Source organism: Dermochelys coriacea, chromosome 16 (genome assembly GCF_009764565.3).
Source record: "Dermochelys coriacea isolate rDerCor1 chromosome 16, rDerCor1.pri.v4, whole genome shotgun sequence".
In the NCBI taxonomy this organism is placed as follows: domain Eukaryota; kingdom Metazoa; phylum Chordata; order Testudines; family Dermochelyidae; genus Dermochelys; species Dermochelys coriacea.
In genome coordinates, this window is record NC_050083.1 from 1,497,661 (window position 1) to 1,521,082 (window position 23,422).

At 49.6% G+C, this 23,422-nt stretch overlaps 1 protein-coding gene across 1 annotated transcript in view; it reads right to left on the minus strand.

The window, feature by feature from the left end:
- Nucleotides 1–2,064: 2,064 nt before the first annotated feature.
- NOXA1 (NADPH oxidase activator 1) overlaps nucleotides 2,065–23,422 on the minus strand; it is a 43,985-nt gene continuing 22,627 nt past the window's right edge. The window contains exons 4-15 of the mRNA XM_038374209.2: nucleotides 21,855–21,989; nucleotides 17,683–17,790; nucleotides 16,866–16,925; nucleotides 16,021–16,058; nucleotides 10,454–10,595; nucleotides 8,446–8,505; nucleotides 7,295–7,376; nucleotides 6,641–6,699; nucleotides 5,355–5,518; nucleotides 4,242–4,347; nucleotides 4,025–4,148; nucleotides 2,065–3,766 (exon numbers count right to left, since the gene is read on the minus strand). Of these exons, the coding sequence (XP_038230137.1) occupies nucleotides 3,669–3,766; nucleotides 4,025–4,148; nucleotides 4,242–4,347; nucleotides 5,355–5,518; nucleotides 6,641–6,699; nucleotides 7,295–7,376; nucleotides 8,446–8,505; nucleotides 10,454–10,595; nucleotides 16,021–16,058; nucleotides 16,866–16,925; nucleotides 17,683–17,790; nucleotides 21,855–21,989 (1,176 nt within the window). The 3' untranslated portion in view covers nucleotides 2,065–3,668. The remainder of the gene's footprint in view (nucleotides 3,767–4,024; nucleotides 4,149–4,241; nucleotides 4,348–5,354; nucleotides 5,519–6,640; nucleotides 6,700–7,294; nucleotides 7,377–8,445; nucleotides 8,506–10,453; nucleotides 10,596–16,020; nucleotides 16,059–16,865; nucleotides 16,926–17,682; nucleotides 17,791–21,854; nucleotides 21,990–23,422) is intronic.

The following is a 23,422-nucleotide window of genomic DNA, read 5'->3' on the forward strand; positions in this document are numbered from 1 at the left end:
GGGGAGGGGGGACACAAAAAAATGTGGGGGCGGCCAAAAATTTTTTTGCTTGGGGCAGCAGAAATCCTAGAGCTGGCCCTGGCCTTCTCGCGCCCCGCCCCGTGCTGTGGCATGAAGTGTTCCTGTCTACTTTGCTGTGTGTGCATCAGGCAGCGCTGTCCCAGACTCCGCAGAGCTCTGTGCAGCTCAAGAGCTTGTCTCTCGCACCAACAGAAGCTGGGGCAGGGAGTATTTCTCATTGGACCGCCCTGTCTCTCAGGATTGAAGTCAGATATTTTAGAAATATTCACTGGAATTTCACAGAGGAGAAAATAATGAGCCGCTGAGCTTAACACTGCGAAGGTTGCTTCCACTGGCCCTGCACGGATTATAGATTTGATTTAAGTAAAACCCCACCCACCCCACCACCTCCACTCTAGGCACACTGACACCTCTTCACAAAACACTCCCTCCAACAGCATCACAGGCTCCTACCCAACTAAACCAACTCCAAGGGACCAGCCAGGAATCTCAGCAACAGGGAGAGTCGCCCCACCCCAGCAGCCAGCCAGCCACTTCCTCAGCCCTTGTGAGGCATGGTTTATACAGCACCCCCTAAAAGTTAATGAATTCAGGCTCTTTTGTTCTAAGGGGAGGAACAAGAGCCAGACAAGGAGCCCTCCTGTTGGCAGCTTCCTCTTCCAGGTTGCAGTTCACGTGTCTGAGCTAGCCATGATATGGCAGCAGGGCATGGGCCAGGCAGTGCAAGGGGCTGAGTGACCCTACAAAGGGTATGCCAGGTATAGGCTGCAAGTGACCGTAGAGAGGCTGTGCCTGCCAGTGGCCCTGGGGTGGGTAAGGGTTTGAGGCAGCATACAGTGGCCTGGACCAAGAAGAGGCCCTGCAGGATGGAGGGCAGGAGTGTCCTGCTCAGTCTGTTCCAGGTAACGACCCTGCAAGGCTGAGAGGCTGTGCCATCAAAGAGCCTGTGTCAGTGAGCTGCAGGGTCAGGGGACGGAGCCACTGCACAGAGACCCGTGCTGACAAAGACTCCATGGTGTACAGGGGTTGCACAACCTTCCAGAAACCTGTGCTAGCTGGGAAGCCTAGCACAACAGAGACGGTGTGTGGTCTCACAGGGCCCTCATAGACATTAAGGTCAGAAGGGACCATTATGATCATCTACTCTGACCTCCTGCACAATGAGGGCCACAGAATCTCATCCACCCACTCCTGCAATAAACCTCTCACCTATGTCTGAGCTACTGAAGTCCTTAAATCATGGTTTAAAGACTTCAAGGAGCAGAGAATCCTCCCTCAGGTGACCGGTACCCCATGCTACAGAGGAAGGCGAAAAACTCCCAGGGCCTCTTCCAATCTGCCCTGGAGGAAAATTCCTTCCTGACCCCAAATATGACGATCAGCTGAACCCTGAGCATGTGGGCAAGACTCACCAGCCAGATACCCAGGGAAGAATTCTCTGTAGTAACTCAGATCCCACTCCATCTAACATCTCATCACAGGCCACTGGGCCTATTTACCATGAATAGTTAAAGATCAATTAATTGCCAAAATCATGTTATCCCATCATACCATCTCCTCCATAAACTTATTGAGCTTAATCTTGAAGCCAGATAGGTCTTTTGCCCCCACTGCTTCCCTTGGAAGGCTATTTCAAAACTTCACTACTCTGATGGTTAGAAACCTTCATCTAATTTCAAGTCTAAACTTCCTGATGGCCAGTTTATATCCAGTTGCTCTTGTGTCCACATTGGTACTGAGCTTAAATAATTCCTCTCCCTTCCTGGTATTTATCCCTCTGATATATTTATAGAGAGCAATCATATCTCCCCTTAGCCTTCTTTTGGTTAGGCTAAACAAGCCAAGCTCCTTGAGTCTCCTTTCATAAGACAGGTTTTCCATTCCTTGGATCATCCTAGTAGCCCTTCTCTGTACCTATTCCGGTTTGAATTCATCCTTTTTAAACATGGGAGACCAGAACTGCACACAGTATTCCAGGTAAGGTCTCACCAGTGTCTTGTATAATGGTACTAACACCTCCTTATCTCTACTGGAAATGCCCTGAGCCAGGTGAGGACTATTAAGGATTGATGGGCTGAGCAACTCCGCAGAGGCTTGGCCGAGTGAGAGGTCAGGCAGGAAGGAAGGCCAAGGGAGCTCCCTCAGGCCCGTGGGGATGAGTGAGCTCCCAAAGGCTCATGCTCTGCGTGGCTGATGGGCCGAGCGAGCCCCAGGGGCTGGTGCCCAGGAACATCCTGCAGATCCTGCATCCCTTTTTGCAAAGTAGAGTCCCTAGGTCACCCCTCTCCCCCACAGGTTATTTTTATCTACTCCCATGAGCCCCGCCCTCTCTGTGTTCTTAGCTCCCCCATGACTCCTTTCAGCTCCACTTACCACTTCCTCCTTCTGGCTCTCCACTCCCTGATCCCTCTGGGCTTTGCTAGACCTGTTTCTCTGGCTGCCCTCCCCCCAATGCCTCAGCTCCTGTCACCTGGCCATCTCCCCCACCCTGTTCTTTATCCCCAGGCCCTGCATTCCTTCCCTCCAACCCAGTTCTCAGTCCCTCATAGTCTGGCTCCCTGCTTTGGCCCAACTTCACGGAACCGATTGGGACAACACCAGTGTTCAGCTGACCAGGGACAATTCCCACAACCCAAGATGTCTGGGCGCAGGGCCCTTTGCCTCTGGCAGATCAATGGGGCTTGGAGAGGCCACACACCCTATGCCTGATTCATGTGCACTCATTTACAGCAGTCCAAAGTGGGTGTGAAAACCAGAACAGTGCTGTTTCTACACTGTGTGGGTCCCAGAGAATCAGGCCTGCCTCCCTGTGCTCTGGCTCTTTGGGTGGCACATTGCCTCCCACAGTCTGGCCTCAGTGGGTCTGTCAGTACTGCCATTAGTCCCCTGCTGCAGGCTTGTGCCAGCTGACTCAGGCCCGTGGGGCTCAGGCTAAGGAGCTATTTAATTGCCCTGAGCCCAAATGCCTACACTGAGCTCAAACAGTCCCTGGGCCCGAGTCAGCTGGCATGGGGCAGCCGTGGGTTTCTAACAGCAGCATGGGCATATCCAGTGACAGCAAAGTCCCACTTCCCTCACTTTTATTCCACCTGGTGGGAAGTGGGGATTAAGGCCTGAGCCAGGCCCCCTGCCACTATCAGAGCACGGCCTCCTCTTTTGGAGGAGCTGGTTCTTATTGCCATTTAATCTGCACCTTTGAACCCCAAGTTCTTGCTACAGAAAGAGCTGGTGGCTGGGTCTGAGATGGGAAATCTCCATTTGCTGTGTCAGCACCTCTCAGAGTGTCCTTCATGAGACACCACCCCATGCCTTGCACCCAGATCCCACCTCCCCCACTCCCCAGTCAGACCTGTCATCTCACTTTTATTATTAATTATTATTATTATATTGAGGCCAGACACATGCCATAGAAAATGCTATTTCTGCTACAGAAACTAATCCTGCCCAGTTTCTGGATAATGGGGTCCCACACTGGGAAGCGTCCTGTATGGGCAGCTTCATTAAATACCTAGCAGAGCAGGCGATGGTCAGACCTGAATTAATTAGCGTAAGCTTCTCCTGTTCTGTAGGAGACATGAGTAAGGTGAAGTGGGGTCCAGAGCCTAGCCGGCTTCTTGTGGAGTCTGGCAGGAAGAAGCATCTCTTCTCTAAGGGAGGGCAGCCCCAATGCTGGCCTGAGCAGCGAAGCACTTGGGGAAAATGCCAAAGTTGCCATTGCAATGGCCTTCAAGCCATTCCTCATTCACTGGGAAAACACAAAGGAACAGGGTAAGGATCTAGCAATCCCTTGAATTGCCTAACCAGGGAGAGACAAGCCTTGCTAAGGGTGACATTCATCCCTGCGCAAAGGGCCAGTACAGGCCCATGCACGTCAGTCTCCCGTAAGGCCTAGTGGCTTAACTATCAGGAAGCCTTTTGTTCCCCAACTTGTCCCCATCCCCTCCCTGCAAACAGACTCCTGAAGCTGCCCAGCAAAGAACTTCAGGTAGAACTAGAAAGCTACCTTCAGAGAGAATGTCCAGTGTGTCTCCTTCATTGAATTCCAGATCCTCAGGCCTTTGCGCTGTGTAACCATGGTGTGCTACCATCCTGTAGAGAACAGGTCTGTCTGAACAGGCACCTGTGCCCTATGGGACAAGGCCATGGTATAAACCGCACGGCAGAGCAGAAATTATATCAGAATCTAGTGAGGAAGAACAGCATCCCAAAGGGGCACGTACCTGGCACCAGAGTGTCAGCCTCCCATCTGTCACCTGCTGCCACATCTTTTCCAGTTCCTCTTCTCCCGAAATCACAATTAACTCTTTGCTGTCTGAAAGCCTGCAGCTGAAGTAAGAGAGGAGGTCAGAGAAAATGCACTAGGGCCAAATTTAGAGGTGAATCTAAGCTTGTGCAGCTTGCATCTCCCTCTGATTTCCTAAGCATGTCAGTCCAGGACCTCCAGGGTATGTCTGCGTAGAGCGGAGGTGTAATTCCCCGTTCAGGCAGACAGACCTGCGCTAGCTGTGCACGAGCTAGTGTGCTAAAAGGATAAGTGTAGCTGTGGTGCCACAGGCGGGGGGAGGGGCTGACGGCCCTGAATATGTACCTAGGCTTCCAGATAGGATTGGATGCAGAGGGTTTACGCTGGCTATCTCATTCTGCCGCTTATGCCACCGTGGCTACGCTGCTATTCTTAGCACACTAGCTCAACCAGAGCTAGCGCATATGAAATTACCCCTCCAGCTCCAGTAGACAAAACTTCAGTCTGCTTTAGAGTTACACAAGACCTCTAAATTGGGCACACAAAGTGCAACTGAGTGGAACCTGGTGTGCCTTAAATGTTGCCCTAGCTGGGAGAAAATCATTCTAGGTCAGAGGGGTCTACAATAGCATTTCTCTTTAAATTTTCCCCTCTTTCACTACTGCTGGTGCAGTTCCATACTCCTTTAGTCCTGTGAAACCTCCCTGCTCACACATTTCCTGTCCCCAAGGAGTCAGTGTTGTGCTCTAAAGCAATGAGGTGGAATATCCAGGGGACAGGGCTTTGTGTGACTATTCAGTTGGGAGAGGGGACACTGTGCTGCTTTGTATGTACTCATCTTGTGAACTGTGGCTATGGCTGCCTGAGCCCTACTGAAAGACAAAATGTCCTGTGGAGAACAACACGGACGGCAGACACGGCTCATGCTAGCTCCTTGGGCAAACACCTCTTCAGGGAACTGCAATGATTTGTCTGCCATGGCAAGAGGAAAGCTGCAGCTCACCGGGAAGGAGAAACTCCAACTCAGCCTTTGGTACCAGCTGACTGTATCCAGAGTGCAACCCTATTTCCAGTCTGTGACCAAGCCTACCTCAGCTTCCCAATCTCTGCCTGCTGGCTGAATGTCTCCCGCAGTAGAGACCTGAGGTCTGACAAGGTCAGGGTCTTGTTCACTTTAACTGTATAGTCACAGTGGACTTTCAGCAGGATGGAGCTGTTCTCACTGGAGGATGCTTTGTCCTGAGCCAGTGGGACCTGCAAACAGGAAGCAAAGGAGAATCTGCTCTCGGTGGGTTGGTTAGAGCAATTCACCAGCAAATATCAGAATAACAATAACGCCTATTCTTATGCAATGCTTCTCAACAGCAGAGCTCAAAGCACTTTACAATCGGTTAATGTATTTATCCTCACAATGTCCTTGTGAGGTAGGGAAATATTATTATCTCCCCTTTACAGCTGGGGTGCCAAGGCACAGAAACATGAGATGACTTACCCAGGAAGTCCCTGGTGGAACTAGGAACCGAACACAGGTCTCCCACATCTCGGCCAGTGCCCCCACCACTAGCCCATCCTTCCATAACCAGAGTCAAGGGAGGGGGGCCTTAACCCAAATGCCAACCTCAGTGCCACCAAATTCCATGTGGCATAGAATCTGAGCCAGGATCCAGATGTGAATTTCACATGTGCGGTGCATTTCTCAAAACCCTGGATCCAAACACTTCCATTTTTCCCCTTGGAAGAGTCTGGATCTGAACCCTATAACTCATACGCATCTACTCGGCACAGGAGTATTCAGTTCCAAAGGGGAGACAGGTACTCCCTGTATTATCATGCAAACATGTTTCCACCATGATGCTGCCAGGTCCCATAATTTCCTGTGGAAATTTCAGCTGCCAATCCATGCAGCTTGGCACAGCACTGACTCCAGAATCACAGGCGGTCTAGTGGCCGTGCCAAATAAAGTGGGGCTGCTGGTGACATCACCAGCAGCTGCCTCTGACAAAGAAAGGCTCTGTAGGCACAAGTCCAATGTGAGGTAGGAAAAGGACACAGAGATGATTTCTTTAATCCCAGAAGTGCAGCACTCTCTGTGATAGAACACAGGGTTGTTAACAGCACAGAGCAATGGTCTGGGCCCGGAGAGACAGAAGAAGAAGAAGATCAAGGATTCTAGAGTAACAGACAAAAGTCCATCTGGGAGTTAGAATCTCTGGGATGGGGGAGTGGGAACTGGTCTGGAAGAAAAGGATTTCCAGTGAGCCCCAAAGTTTTGTGGTGGCTCTGGAGTTTTGGTGGAACTGGGCTCAATCCACCCTTACCCTTTGGCACCAGTGATTTTATAGCCTTAATGGTTTGTGACATTGGGGAACATTGCACCTGCGAGTCTGCTTGCAGATCAGCATCATTTGCAGCAGTGTCTTCTCCCTCAGCAGGTCCTGCAGAGCAAAACATTGCCAAACAGCCATCATGACAATGGGCAGGGCCTCTCTGGAGGAGATAGGGTTGGTCAGCTTTGGGGGGGTCCCACTGAGCCACAGCTGGAGGGACTCCAGGCAGCGTGAGAAGCCACCGATTTTACTGCCTGAGCTGTGCATCCTCCCCTCTTGGGACTGGTATATAGAACCCTGCCTGCACTCGTCACCATAGCAAGGGGGGCAAGTGACAAATGGCAGCAGCTGCATTTATTGCGCACCAACTCTGAATCACCAGGTGCCTGCCAACCAGTTCATTTCTATTTGGACACAGTTGTGGCCCCCAGTCTCTGTTCAGAGTAGAATGAGTGGGCCATAGCAAAGCAAAGTGTGTGCAGTCATCCCTGACACACACGATCTACCCTGCTACCAAGGTGCTCTTGGGTTACACGGTCATTCCTTCCCAGTAACCACATGCTGCAAGTGGGGAGCTAGCCCTGCTGATATTGTAGGTTCCCTAAAGCAGCGGTGTTTTGGGGCACTGGTGGATGATCCCACACAACTCCCATTGGGATCCTTACCCCCACATACCCCTTCAGTCCCAGAAAGCAGGAGTTACCTGGCTGCTGGTCCATTTCCTGCAAGTGGGGCCGGTTGGGGGGTACTTTAACAGGGGGAAGAGGGATCCCATTACTGACTTTCTGCGAGAGAACAAAATGAAAACGAACTGATCAGACACGTGAGGAGAGTGTGGCTGAGACCAATATGAAGCAGAACAGTTCTAAGGAACTGGAGTTTTGGGAAATCAGCTCCCTCGTTCCCCATTGGCCAGAAGGGGCAGGTGGCAGCTGGTTTGTGTCACTGAGTAGGTTGCAGGCTATGACTTTAAAGGTGGGCAGAGTCTCAGGGATGGCTGATTCATTAACTCAGGTATGATGTGAAGCACTCAGGCTCCTCCAGGCTTCCCCAGAGGGTGGTTACCCACCTGGTACTATATGGGTTAGTTTTATTTTGCTGTACTGTTAGCTCTGTTCACCTCTCTGGGATCCAGACCCCACATTTAGTCTGGGGACGGCCACCTCCCTATCTGAGCAAAAATGGAATCCATCTTCACTGGGATTTCCATGGCTGATCCCTCTGACCCAAGGGCTTATCTGCCCCCTCACTCAGCTCCAAGGTTCTGCACTGAACAGACTGGGTGTCTGCACTGAAATGGCTTTACAGCAGGGAACGCTACCAACTCCATGGGATAAATGATAACAGAGTCAGGCCTGAAGAGCCAGTTTCTCAACTACAGTAGGGACAGTGGAAGTTCATTTGCTAGAGGTCACTAGTATGTCAGAACAAAAGTGGGCTGTGAAATTCCCTGCTTGCTGCAGTGGGCGCATGGGTGTGAGTCACGCCTTGTCTGCTGGAGGATTCAAGTGGAGACAGCTTTCAGACAGGTCAAGCCGTTAAAGCAAGGCTGCATTGGTTATAATATGGAGGGTCCTAGCTGGGATGAGGAGGGGGTAAAAGAAATGGATTTTTTCCAAAATGGAAGCTTAGACTTTGCAGAAAACAGATCAGAGCTGTGGAAAAAGTCCATCTTTTGTCTGCTGCTTGGATTTTGCATTGTCCCTCGCTGGCTGAAAGCCCTGAACCTACACATAGGGTGTTTCTGAAGAGAGAGCCCACTGCCTTGCTCTGTGGTTCAGACACACAGCACAAGTGGCCTGGCTGTGTTTTCTCTCCCTTCCCCACCCCATAGTCACAAGATTGTCCCCTTACCCATTTATCAGCCTTGGGGGCATGAACAGGCTCCAGATGAGAGGTCGGTATACGCAGTTTCTGGGGAAATACAGAGCAGAACAGAAAATAAGGTGAAACCAGGCTGCATTGAGCGGAAACAGGCACTCTTCTGCCCGGTGCAGGAGATTGTCTTCTCTGGCCTTGACAACCCCACCTTGCCCCTCAGTCATTCATAGCCTTGTGGCATTGTCATTTCCCAGCATGCCACTCTGACCAGGTCACTCTGTCTGCTGGCCCACCCTTCTCCATCATCACAAATACAAACTATGTGCCATCACTTTCAAGGCCCTTCACAGCCTGTCCCCACCTACCCATCATCGCTCAAGATGTTGAATCCTGCCTCTGAGCCGCCAGCCTTCCTCACCCACTTGTTAACTTTTAAAGAGGGTACCTTTAAGGCACCTTTGTGCTTCCTCCCATGTTGCCCCTCACACACAGAAGGAGCTGCCTCCATCTTTCTTCAGTTTCCTCTTTATAACTCTCCCGTGCTGTGATACCTACCAGAGAACTTGACAATGGTTAGGCTGCTGAGACCACTGCCTGTCAGACTGACTAGTCTTACCTCACTGTTTCTTTGTGCTCGCCCATCTGTCTGTTGTGCTCACCTGTTTTCTCTGCCTTATACTTTGATTGTAAGCTCTTAGGGGCAGGCACTGCCCTTTATTCTTAGTTAGTACAGGTCACCGCACAGAGCAATCCTGGCCCATGACGGGGCTCCTGGTCTCTATTTTAATACAAACAGCGATGTTAAATTGGCCTACTGGGGATTGTATGTGGGTGGTGATGTCCACTTGGGAACACTGCAGCACATTGCTCTCCCTTCTGAGGACCCTGCTTTCCATACAGCAGTTGCGAGCAGGCCACTGAATGAACCCTAGACATATTTTGTGCCCTTTATTCTGCAGTAGGCGAGGCTTCACAATCAATGTGAATTGTGCACCTGCTAGTGGTTCTCGCTGAATGTTTCTAGTTGCATAATCCACATGCAGGATCCACGTGTGTCGGAAGGGATAAGGATCAGAAAAAGCTGAGGTCTCCGGTTTACTGGCCAATGGAATTAGAGAGATGACAGGGGGAAAAGTCAGTGGGATCTGAGCAGCCCTTAACAGCTGCTGCTATTAGTGTCTGTGGTGGGGTAGTCACCCTGCCATACCTCAAAGGGCTTAAAACAGCCCTAAGAGAGGGCTGTAGCCGGAGGAAAGCTAGGCTGACTGGGGGAAGTAGCCATAGGTGGGGCCACGCCCCAATCAGGCCACAACTGGCCCTATAAGAGGGCTGTTAGCCAGGAGCTGAGGGAGACACTCTCCCTAGCTACACGGAGAGAGGAGTACCTGGCTGCCGGGGAAGCTGAGGAGGGTACCTAGGGGAGCTCGAGCTCGAGCCTAGTACCAGGCTGCAGGCTGAGGTAAAGGCCCACGAAAGGGTCCTAAGGCTGCAGAGGAGCAGCCCAGACCTAGATGGAGGCAGCTGGTCTGACCCCCCCCGGCCGATGATGCGTGGTACAGGCTGCTGTCTGCCCCAGGGAGCAGGGCTAGATGATGCCTGACAGTAGCCACTGAGGCAAGGGCGGGATAGGGGATTGGGAGTCCCCTGGGGAGGGGAGACCCAGACTGAGGGGATACTGCCAGGGGGAAGAACCCTAATCTAGAAGGACACCGGGGTCCGGGAGGGGCACGGGGCCAGCAGCAGGCGAGACACTGACCGGCAGAGGGTGCTCCTGGCTGAAAAGAGCTAATTCCCTGGACAAGCAGCAGGAGGCGCCTCAGTGGTGAGTCGTCGCCCCGTCACAGTGTCCAATCTATGAAAGTGAACTGGCAGCTTCAGAGAAGGTAACGTCATATCCCACCCTCTTGGCTGCTCCACCTCCTGAGAGCTGCCAAAGAAACATCCTATTAAAGCCTCAGCAAGCCCCAGCTGGCAGGGAGTGCTGTAGTGTCTACTGGTGCTGTGCTAGAGGCAGGAGTGCCAGGCTGCCAGTTCCACATACCTGTCCGTCACATATGGCTGTAGCCCAGCCGTCTGCCCCTTTATTTAGTACAAAGATGATAGTGCTGCCCTTCACTGCCATCTCTTCGGAGTCCTCAGGGTAATAATGAGTCACAACTCGATAGTAACCTGAGTCATGGTCTCTGGAGAGGAAACAAAGGAAGAGTTTTACTCAGCACCCTTTGGGACTATCACTCTCCCACTGTGGGATGTGGACACCACTGGGTTTAATGGGATGTCCTTCTCTTTGCCCCTCTGGTTATCCTTCTTGGAGACATTCAGGCTAGGAATGGGCATTGCCATCCTGTGACCTTTCCACTGGCTCTTCTGTCAATGCACTTTGAAATATAAAGAGTTGTAGGAGATTCACTGCCCCTCAAGTGCCAGTGCACCCTGGAACAATGCCACTCTTCTCTGGGGTAGAGTCTCCATTGCATTCTGCTGGAGGACCTTTCTTTTTTCTGGCATCTGAGGAAATCCACACCCTTCTACTCTGTTCTTAGTACTTACATGCCACCATCCCCATAGCATAAAGCATCTCACAATCATCAAGGACTGTCTTCTTCCCACACCGCTGTGCATTAGGAGAGTATCATTATCCCCATTTTACAGACGAGGAACTAAGGAAAGAGTGATCAAGGGACAAATTTTCAGAAGAGCTCAGCACCTACAGTTCGGACTGGACTTTCATTGAGGCTCCACACCCACTTAGACACCTAAATCTGTCCAAGGTCCAATGACAAGAGGGTTGTGGTAGAGCTGGAAACCCAGATCCAGTGTCTCACTTCAGAGCTCTAACTACGAGCCCATTCTTCCTCCCACATGGTGATCCTTCCTCGCCATATACTCTCAGTTTCAAGCTGAGTAAACTCAAGAATGCTTCCCTTGGGAACATCTCCCCTCATAGGCAGCAGTAGCCTTGGGCTGTGTCTCCATGGTGCAATTACCTTATTTATGGTCTGTCAGAGATGATAATCCATGAACTTTTGGAGAAGAACATGCCATCAGTGGATGATGGGACAGACTGGTGCAGACAGAGGTTCCCTCTTTTGCCTTCCAGCCATTTCTAAGAATTCCCACAGAGAAGCTCCATCTGGGGTGCGGGCTCTAGGGTGGGGCTGAGGCTCAAGGGTTGGGGGTGCAGGAGGTTGCTCTAGGCTAGGATGAAGGGGTTCAGAGGGTGGAAGGGGAATCAGGGATGGGGCAGGAGGTTGGAGCACAGGAGGGGGTCAGGAGTGCAGGCTCCTGGTGGTGCTTACCTCAAGCAGCTCCCAGAAGCAGCAGCATGTCCCCTCTCCGGCTCCTATGCGGAGGTGCGGTCAGGTGGCTGTGCATGCTTCCCTGTCTGCAGGTGCCAATCCTGCAGCTCCCATTGGCCGCGGTTCCCGGCCAATGGGAGCTGCGGAGGCAGCACTTGGGGTGGGAGCAACGTGTGGAACACACTGGCTGCCCCTACATGTAGGAACTGGAGAGGGTACATGCCGCTGCTTGTGGGAGCTGCACGGAGCAGGACAAGTCCCAGCCCCCGCTCTCCGGTGGAAGCTTGAGGGCCGGATTAAAACTTCTGGAGGGCTGTAGTTTGCCCACCTCTCTTTTAGTGTGTGAACTCTAGAGCTGGGTGCAATTTACCTGACAGAGCATTGTTCCATTGTTCCATGAAATGCCATTTCAACACAATAAAAACTTTCTGCAGGAATGTGTTGATTTTGACAAATTTTGTTTCACAATATTTGTCCTTACAAGTGTTTCAATAAGGCCAACCCGATCAAAAAGGAATAGTTTGATTTTTTTTGTTTTAAAATGCCTTTTCATTTAGAAATGTATTTGAGTTTATAGTCTATTATAAGTTATAATATAGTGTAAAATAAAAGGGTGAAATCAGAATGAAACATTTCAATTTTATTTAAATGGAACATTCTGACTGACCTGAAACAAACCATTTTGGAAAATTTTGTTTCACAGGAAATTTAAATTTTTCATTTTTGTTTAGATTTGGAATGAAAACAATTTCAGCATTCCTGCTGAATGAAAATGTCGAGTTTCAAGTGGCTCCAAGAATAGGGTTGCCAACCCTCCCAGATTGGCAAGGAGTCTCCTGGAATCAGCCACGATCTCCTGGAGGCTTTGAAATAAATCTGGGAGATTTTAATAGGCTGCTAAAAGTGCAGTCGGCAGCACAGCACGGCTAAGGCAGCCTGCCTACCTACCCTGGCTCCACGTGGCTCCCGGAAGCAATCTGGCTCCTAGGCGCTGGGGTGGCCAGTGGATCTCTGTGCACTGCCCCTACCCTGAGAGCCAACTCTGCAGGTCCCATTGACCAGGAACTGTGGCCAATGGGAGCTGCAGGGGTGGTGCCTGCAACCGCGCAGAGCCAGGGTAGGTAGGCTTCCGGGAGCCACCCAAGGTAAGCGCCTCCCAGTTGGAGCCCAACCCCTTGCCCCAGCCCCGAGCCTCCTCCTGCACTCAAACTCTCTCCCAGAGCCTGCACCCCAAACCCCACATCTCCAACCCCCCCCCAGAACCTGCATCCCCAGCTGGAGCCCTCACCTCCTCCCACACCCCAATGCTTGCCCCAGACCTCTTGCCACAGACTCACTGTGAAAGTGAGTAAGGGTGGGGGACAGCGAGCGACTGGGATGCAGGGGGAGGGGCCTCAGAGAAGGGGTGGGGCAGGGTGTGGCCTCTGAGAAAGGACGGGGAAGGGGGCAGTGCATGGGTGTTTGGGTTTGTGCAATTAGACAATTGGCAACCCTATTCAGAAACCACCTTCTAGCTTTTCCAGATGAAAACAATGGGCCAAATTCAGCCCTGGAGTATTGGAAGCCCAAACCCAGGGAAGCCAATGGAGCTGCACCTCCTTAGACCAGGGCTGAATTTGGCCCCAATTACAGCAGTGCTGACAGGAGCATTTGGAAGCCTTGTCCTGGGGACTTGAGCCAGAAGACTGAGAGTCAGTAGTTGTGGGTTCTAATAGTGGCGCTGCCACTGACTTACTGTGTGGTCTTGAACAGGTTACTTAACCTCTCTCTGTCTCTGTTTCCCAACCTGTGACATGGTATTTAGCTTCCTCACAAGGTGGCTGTGAGGCTTAATCTATGTCTGCAAGGGCTTTGAGATCCTTGCAAGGTGTTATAGAAGTAGGGGAAGTAGAAGTGGATGGCAACCTAGGCAGCAGTGACAATGAGATGAAGAAAGGAGACTAGCAAAATACAGACCCTGGACTTCAGAAAAGCAGACTTAGACTCCCTTGGGTAGGATCTCCTGCGAGGCTAATATGAGTAGGCAACGAGTCCAGGAGAGCTGGCTGTATTTTAAAGAAGCCTTATTGAGGGCACAGGAACAAACCATCCCGAAGTGCAGAAAAAATAGCAAATAAGGCAGGCGACCAGCTTGGCTTAACAGTGAAATCTTCGGTGAACTTAAACTCAAAAAGGAAGCTTATAAGAAGTGAAAATTTGGACAGATAACTTGGAAGGAGTATAAAAATATTGCTAGAGTATGCAGAGGTGTAATCAGGAAGGCCAAGGCACAGTTGGAGTTGCAGCTAGCAAGGGACGTGAAGGGTAATAAGAAGGGTTTCTATAGGTATGTTAGTAACAAGAAGAATGTCAGGGAAAGTGTGGGACCCTTACTGAATGGGGGAGGCAACATAGTGATGTGGAAGATGATGATGATGATGTGGAAAAAGCTGGAGTACTCAATGCTTTTTTTTGCCTCGGTCTTCACAGACAAGAGCAGCTCCCAGACTGCTTCACTGGGCAGCACAGTATGGGGAGGAGGTGACCAGCCCTCTGTGGTGAAAGAACAGGTTAAGGACTATTTAGAAAAGCTGGACGTGCAGAAGTCCATGGGTCCAGATCTAATGCATCCAAGGGTGCTGAGGGAGTTGGCTGATGTGATTGCAGAGCCACTGGCCACTATCTTTGAAAATTCATGGCAATCGGGGGGAGGTCCCAGACAACTGCAAAAAGGCAAATATAGTGCCCCATATTTAAAAAAATTGGAAAAAAGAGAACACAGGGAACTACAGCCCCACTTCAGTCCCCGGCAAAATCATGAAGCAGGTCCTCAAGGAATCCATTTTGAAGCCCTTGGCAGAGAGGAAGGTGATTAGAAACAGTCAGTATGGATTCACCAAGGGCAAGTCATGCCTGACCAACCTGATTGCCTTCTATGATGAGATAACTGGTTCTGTGGATATGGGGAAAGCGGTGGATGTGATATATCTTGACTTTAGCAAAACTTTTGATATGGTCTCCTACGGTATTCTTGCCAGCAAGTTAAAAAAGCATGGATTGGATGAATGGACTATAAGGTGGATAGAAAACTGGCTAGATTGTCGGGCTCAACAGGTAGTGATCAATGGCTCGATGTCTAGTTGGCAGCCGGTATCAAGGAGAGTGCCCCAGGGGTCGGTCCTGGGGCTGGTTTGGTTCAACATCTTTATCAATGATCTGGATGATGGGATTAATTGCACCCTCAGCAAGTTCACAGATGACACTAAGCTGTGGCGAGAGGTAGATATGCTGGAGGGTAGGGATAGGGTCCAGAGTGACTTAGAAAAATTGGAAGATTGGGCCAAAAAAAATCTGAGGTTCAACAAGGACAAATGCAGAGTTCTGCACTAAGGAAGGAAGAATCCCATGCACCGCTACAGGCTGCGGACCGACTGGCTAAGCAGCAGTTCTGCAGAAAAGGACCTGGGGATTACAGTGGATGAGAAGCTGGATATGAATCAACAGTGTGCCCTTGTTGCCAAGAAGGCCAACGGCATTTTGGGCTGTATTAGTAGGAGCTTTGCCAGCAGATGGAGGGAAGTGATTATTCCCCTCTATTCGGCACTGGTGAGGCCACATCTGGAGTATTGCATCCAGTTTTGGTCCCCCCACAACAGAAGGGGTGTGGACAAATTGGAGAGAGTCCAGCGGAGGGCAATAAAAATGATTAGGGAGCTGGGGCACATGACTTACGAGGAGAGGATGAGGGAACTGGGCTTGTGTAGTCTGCAGAAGAGAAGAGTGAGGGGGGATTTGATAGCAGCCTTCAATTACCTGAAGAGGGGTTCCAAAGAGGATGGAGCTCTGCTGTTCTCAGTGGTGGCAGATGACTGAACAAGGAGCAATGGTGTCAAGTTGCAGTGGAGGAGGTCTAGGTTGGATATTTGGGAACACTATTTCACTACGAGGGTGGTGAAGCACTGGAATGGGTTCCCTAGGGAGGTGGTGGCATCTCCATCCTTAGAGATTTTTAAGGACCGGTTTGACAAAGGCTTGGCTGGGATGATTTAGTTGGTGTTGGTCCTGCTTTGAGCAGGGGGTTGGACTAGATGACCTCCTGTGGCTTCTTCCAACCCTAATATTCTATGATAAGTGCCAGGTGTTATTGTTAACTACAATGGCTATCACAGTCACACAAGCCTTTCACACACACAGCATTTTCTCCACAGTGATAGATCTCTGGGACTGGGATGCTACAGAGTCTTCAAACCAAAACCTCTGGGGCCAAGACAAGGTGCCATGAATAGAAATAGTGACAGAAGAGCAAAGCCAGCTGGGGCTGGTCACTTACCGCACAGCATTGACACTGGGTTCGTAAAAGCCCTGTCTCTGTGGAGAAACAACAGCATCTATTTCATAGAGCCAGCTTCCAAGCCAGAAGGGACCATTGTGATCATCTAGGCTGACCTCCTCTATAATACAGGCCAGAGAACTTCCCCACAGTGATTTGTAATAGCTTGTATCAGGCAGTAATGCAGAGTCTGAGCAGGAGTTTCAGTCTGACATTTTCCCTCCTATTCTCCTGTTCACATTTGTCATGCAACCAATCACCACTTTAGGGACCGTCATCAATGCCACTCCACACTGCTGAGCAGTGCTGGCAGCCCCCTCTTCTGTGCCCACCCCACCCAGTGGAGACCAACCTACTCGTGCGTTCCCCCGCTCCTAACATGCACATGATAGTGCACCCCTCTGCCCTGGAGGAACCAGGCTCACAGAGATAGGTCTGTGGTGGTGCTGGGCAAGTGAGTTAAACATTACATAGACTCTCCTGCAGCAGCTTTAATTTAGTGCAGAGAAAAGAATGCTCCATTCAGGGGGCAGAGACTTATGTGCCTCATTTGAGCCCCTCTGGCCAATGATGAAGCATGACTGATGGGGTCTGAGGGGTGGAAGGATATCTGCAGTGATATGGCAATTGGACGGTAGGAATTGCTAGGCAGGGGGAGACATGCAGGACTCAGAGCCCCAGGGAAACCTCTGCACACTAAAATATTATGTAGTCCATGACAAGGTCTCATCCTGATGGATGCCTTGGCTGGGGACCCTAAGCGGAGCTATATGACAGCGATGCCATTACATGACCTTGCCATGCATAAATCAAGTTACCATAAGTCGTTGCACTGTCCCACTCACCTGTGGCCTGAGAGGCTCAAATCCGATGTACTCATCATTGGGAATGATGGAGGAGATCATCTGCCAAAGGACAGATCAGATCAGCCTCTGGATCACATGAAGGAACAGCCAGGCCCCGTTAAAACTGCCTCTGGGAACCAGCCACTGACCCTGGTTTCCCCATGAGCGACCCTAGCACCAAGTGGCAGGGCTTAAAAAGTCACAGCACACAATGGATAGTGCAGAGCTGAGTCCAGGCAGTAACCCCATCTACTCCAGGGGCCTGGTTTTCTAGCTCTTGCCACGCTGGTTTTCTACATGTCTGTGGGTGAATCTGAGAGCACAACCATTCATTTTCTCTGCACTCAAGAGGCTCTTGGCCTGTGACACTTACACAAAGGGTGCAGAGGTCACAGAAATGGGAAGAGAAATCTTCTGATGCCTGCTAATATTCTCTGAAAGGCATTAACCAAACAACAAAAAAGTCATCCCACAACTAGTGGGAATCTGCTACAGCTCAGAGGGTCAAATCCTGTGGGACTGGTAAGGTGAGCCTACATGTCTTGAAAGACTGGTTCCTAACAATGGAGCCATTGCACTTAGAGTCTAAAGAATCTCAGTTGATATTTCTCAAGCACTGTGGCTGGCAGAGGGCCCAAGCAATGTTGCTCTCAGGAGGCTATCGGTGCTGTGGCTGGTAGAGGACCCTGGCAGTAATGTTCTCAGGAGCAACCAGAGCCCTGGATCTTAGTTTGCTCACTGCTGACCTCAGTCATAAGGGCACCATGCTAACATTCTTATAGTAGGATTGACCTTTCTGCAACCTAGGGGGCCTTACCTTTGGTTTACCCAGGAAATCTTTTGAATTCAGCTGCTCAACTTCCTCCTTTCTTGGTCTGAAAAATTCCTCCAGGGGAACATGTATGGGCTCCAGGAGGAGATGATTCTACAGTGGGAAGTGTGAGGGGTGGGGAAGAGATCAAACCAAGGACACCAGATATCATTAAACACACCTTAACATTTAAAAAATAAAAGTAAATACTGCTTCCCCCTTGGGGTCTGGTCAATCCAGTGAATTCAGTGTGGCAGAAATTATGTAATTTAAAAAGTGTGACCTGGACTTGACCAACGTGTAGAGGCTAAGATAGTTCACACTTCTGTGCATAAGATGATTTCTGGAGCTACTAGGAAGGGGTGAAGGAAGAGCGTGAAATAAGATTTGCAAAATAAATCTTTAATCTGCTTCTCCTGTTCATCTTCGTCGATTTTAATGTTCTCTGTAAATTGTACCTAGAGTCTAGCATTCAGATCCCAATACAAGCAAATCAATTTTTATGAAGTACAAAGAATGGGATGAAAATAATACTGAAAATAGCATAATGCCATTTTGGGAATCAATGGTGAAGCCTTCTCTGGAATATTATGTTTGCTTCTAGTCTCTCTATCTCATACAAGTCATGGTAGATATGAAAGGGGTTCAGGGATGGGTCTTAAAAGTCATTAGCAGGATGGTGAGAGATTTCTACAAGGAGCAAATGAAAAGACTGTTTCCTCTGGAGAGCAGATGCATAAGACGAGACATGACAGAGGTATACAGAATAATGACCAGTCTAGAAAAGATAAATCAGGAGCTCCTGTTCACCCTCTTTGATAATACAAGAACAAGATATGAAATCAAAAAGCAACACACTTAAAATAAATAAAAGGAAATACAGCGCTTAATTGAAAGAAAAGGAGTACTTGTGGCACCTTAGAGACTAACAAATTTATTTGAGCATAAGCTTTTGTGAGCTACAGCTCACTTCATTGGATGCATTCAGTGGAAAATACAGTGGGGAGATTTATATACACACACAGAGAACATGAAACAATGGGTTTTATCATACACACGGTAAGGAGACACCCCTGGAACCCCGACCTGGGGTATTCTCTCTGCTACCCAAGATCCATAAACCTGGACGCCCCATCATCTCAGGCATTGGCACTCTGACAGCAGGATTGTCTGGCTATGTAGACTCCCTCCTCAGGCCCTACACTCCCAGCACTCCCAGCTATCTTTGAGACACCACTGACTTACTGAGGAAACTACAATCCATCGGTGATCTTCCTAAAAACACCATCCTAGCCACTATGGATGTAGAAGCCTCTACACCAACATTCCACACAAAGATGGGCTACAAGCCGTCAGGAACAGTATCCCCGATAATGTCTCGGCTAACCTGGTGGCTGAACTTTGTGACTTTGTCCTCACCCATAACTATTTCACATTTGGGGACAATATATACCTTCAAATCAGCGGCACTGCGATGGGTACCTGCATGGCCCCACAGTATGCCAACGTTTTTATGGCTGACTTAGAACAACGCTTTCTCAGCTCTCGTCCCCTAATGCCCCTACTCTACTTGCGCTACATTGATGACATCATCATCATCTGGACCCATGGAAAAGAAGCCCCTGAGGAATTCCACCATGATTTCAACAATTTCCATCCCACCATCAACCTCAGCCTGGACCAGTCCACACAAGAGATCCACTTCCTGGACACTACGTGCTAATAAGCGATGGACACATTAAAACCACCCTATATCGGAAACCAATTGACCGCTATTCCTACCTGCATGCCTCTAGCTTTCATCCAGATCACACCACACGATCCATTGTCTACAGCCAAGCTCTACGATACAACCGCATTTGCTCCAACCCCTCAGACAGAGACAAACACCTACAAGATCTCTATCATGCATTCCTACAACTACAATACCCACCTGCTGAAGTGAAGAAACAGATTGACAGAGCCAGAAGAATACCCAGAAGTCACCTACTACAGGACAGGCCCAACAAAGAAAATAACAGAACGCCACTAGCCATCACCTTCAGCCCCCAACTAAAACCTCTCCAAAGCATCATCAAGGATCTACAACCTATCCTGAAGGACGACCCATCACTCACAGATCTTGGGAGACCGGCCAGTCCTTGCTTACAGACAGCCCCCCAACCTGAAGCAAATACTCACCAGCAACCACGCACCACACAACAAAAACACTAACCCAGGAACCTATCCTTGCAACAAAGCCCGTTGCCAACTCTGTCCACATATCTATTCAGGGGACACCAGCATAGGGCCTAATCACATCAGCCACACTATCAGAGGCTCGTTCACCTGCACATCAACCAATGTGATATATGCCATCATGTGCCAGCAATGCCCCTCTGCCATGTACATTGGTCAAACTGGACAGTCTCTATGTAAAAGAATAAATGGAAACAAATCAGATGTCAAGAATTGTAACATTCAAAAACCAGTCGGAGAACACTTCAGTCTCTCTGGTCACTCGATTACAGACCTGAGAGTGGCTATCCTTCAACAAAAAAACTTCAAAAACAGACTCCAACGAGAGACTGCTGAATTGGAATTAATTTGCAAACTGGATACAATTAACTTAGGCTTGAATAGAGACTGGGAGTGGATAGGTCATTACACAAAGTAAAACTATTTCCCCATGTTATTTCTCCCCCACACCCTACCCCACACTGTTGCTCAGATGTTCTTGTTAACTGCTGGAAATGGCCCACCTTGATTATCACCACATAAGGTTTTCCTCCTCTCCCCCCACTTCCTGCTGGTAATAGCTCATCTTAAGTGATCACTCTCCTTACAGTGTGTATGATAAAACCCATTGTTTCATGTTCTCTGTGTGTCTATATAAATCTCCCCACTGTATTTTCCACCAAATGCATCCGATGAAGTGAGCTGTAGCTCACGAAAGCTTATGCTCAAATAAATTTGTTAGTCTCTTAGGTGCCACAAGTACTCCTTTTCTTTTTGTGAATACAGACTAACACTGCTGCTACTCTGAAAACAGTGCTTAACTGGTGAATTAAGCAGTAATTAACCTCTGAGGCTCATTGTCACAAGATATCACTGCGGCCAAGGATTAGCCATTTATATGGACAATAAGAAGATCCAGAGTTACATTCAACAGGATTTTTTACAGCATTTTATAGGGGAGATCACCACCATGCTTTAGAACACAAGTAGATCCCTAACTGGCATCAGCTAAGAAGAAACTTCCCCTATGACCAGATTATTACATAACTGTCCACTATGGTGTTACTAGTTACCTCTGAAGCATCTGGCAGTGATTGAGACGGGATACTAAATTAGATGAACAATTGCTCTGACAGGCTATCACAACTGCTATGCTTGGAAGGAAAAGGCACTGTAGGCAGGTGGCAGGCAGGGGGCAGATACAACAGCTGGAACACCCCAAATCTCTGGAGTGCTCATAACCCAGGGGGAGACTTTTTAACTTGGGCCTTATGAAATGTATCCCCAGGACTCAAATCCCCAGGGTTTAACCCTTTGTAGTTAAAGCTAAGATTTTGTCACAGATATTTTTAGTAAAAGTCATGGACAGGTCATGGGCAAAAAAGAAAAATTCACGGAAGCCCTGACCTCCCTGGCTTTTACTAAAAATATCCCTGACAAAGTGGGGATCTGTGGGTCCCCACATTGCCTGAAGTGGGGCAGCTGCGCAGGGGCTAGGAACCGCCTGCAGCAGCTCGGGGCTGTGGGGTACCCCTGCCTCCAGCAGCTCTGCAAGCCCCACCACCTGCAGCAGCTGGGAGCTCTGGGGGTTCCCCCACCACCCATGGCAGCCAGGAGCTACAAGGGTTCCCCCACCGCTCATGGCGACTGGGAGCTCAGGGGTTCCCCCCACCACCTGCAGCAGCTGGGGGCTGCAGGGTTCCTCTGCCACCTGCAGCGCCAGGGGCCTGCAGCGGCTTGAAGCTCGGGGGTTCCCCCTCCACCAGTGACAGCTGGAGCTCTGGGGGCTGCCAGAGGTGGTGGGGGTACCCCATAGCTCCCTGCCCCCATGGGCAGCAGGGGACCCTGCAGCTCCTGACCACACGGGAGGCTGAAGTCACAGAGGTTGCTGGAAGTCATGGATTCCGTGACCTACGCAACCTCCACGACTAAATCTTAGCCTTATTTATAGTCAGTCTCACCTGCACCCGCTCAAGGGCAATATCCAGGCTTGTGGGTCTTCCTTCAGGCCTCTGTCTGACAGCCTCCTCCAGGGTTATTCTAGCTTCCTGCCACAGCCCAAGCCGGCTCTGCACTGCTGCAGTATTGTATAGCACCTAAAACCAGTAGTAAGGGGATGAGACTCTCACCAGCAACTCGAGGGAATCAAAACAACTGGAAGTTCACTGAAGCTAACCAAATGCAGAAATACAAGTGAAACAGAAAGGCGTGCCCAGAGCATCACAGACACAGCAACCAGATCAGCCTTTCCTCTGCTATTGATCATGGGGATTCTGCTGCGAGAGCTGTCTTACAAAGCTTCACATACAGAGCTCAGAGAAAATAAACTCTGCCCTTCATAAAGCTGTGCTGCTAGGCTCAGAGCCTTTGTGTCAGATCAGCACTAGCCACCAGGGTGCTGGAAGCAAAGAGGTATGTGGGGCACAAAAGAGGAAGAGTTCTCAAAGGAGGATAATCTCTGACAACATATGAGGCACTGTAGTTTAGTCCCTCTTTAGGCATTAGTGGCTCTAACATTTCCCTGTGTATGTTTCATGGCTTTCTGCAAGCATATATCCTGCTGCTGTGATACCCTTGTTCTGTGGCATACACCATGCTCAATAACAGCACATTCACTAGCCACACCCTGGGAGGAAAAGCAGTGGGGAGTCACATGGACAGATATGTGCTCTTCTATAGAGTTCAGACAATAACCAGACAACTTAGTATGAGGATCCACCAAGTCTTGAACGCTGACTGGAAGAGTGTTGTAGTAACCAGGCAAGGACTTCAACAGGACTTTATTTTTTAAAGTGGAAACCTCTTTTCCAAGCTGCTGCTGCACCCTCGGTAGCTCTCCCTCAGCCTCTACAACTCCTCCCCCTCCTTCCTGTTTCCTGTCCTTTCAGACTCCAACAGCCAGTGCTCCCAGTTCTAATAATTACAAGCAACATCTAAACACCACAAAGAGGCTGGCTCAGAGGTGCTAAGCTCGGTCCAGATGTCAATAGCCAGATGTTATAGGGAGTGCCTGTAGCATTCCTGCAGCTTTCCCCGACCTCAAAACCCAATGCTTTTCAGGAAAGCTGCGCTGAGCTCTCCCCAGACTCTGTGTGTTATTAATGTGGCAGATTAGGCCTGCACACACATGTACAATGAGCAGCAGAGCATGTAGCAGATACACAGTTAGCAGCACTATAATGGAACACATCTGGCCCAGTTATCACACATGGGCTTCCTAACAAGGTGTCCAATTCCCACATTTAGGTGTTCAAATCAACCTCTAGGCTCATTAAATTGGCATTTACAAGCCCAAGAGGCAATGTAAGCATCCAAATGGGAGACCTGAATGTAACTCTAAGGTGCCCATATTGAAAAGCTGGGCCCAGGACATAAAAAGGTAGGTCTGTGTCTGTGATTTGGAAGTAACCTTTGGGCTAGTGGAGATAAGCGGCATTAAGGAGGTGATAAGAATGAAGAGCAATACCTGCTTTCCCTAGGAGTATGCATTGCTGGCAAACCCAAGGACCAGCATTAGCTCCTGCATCAA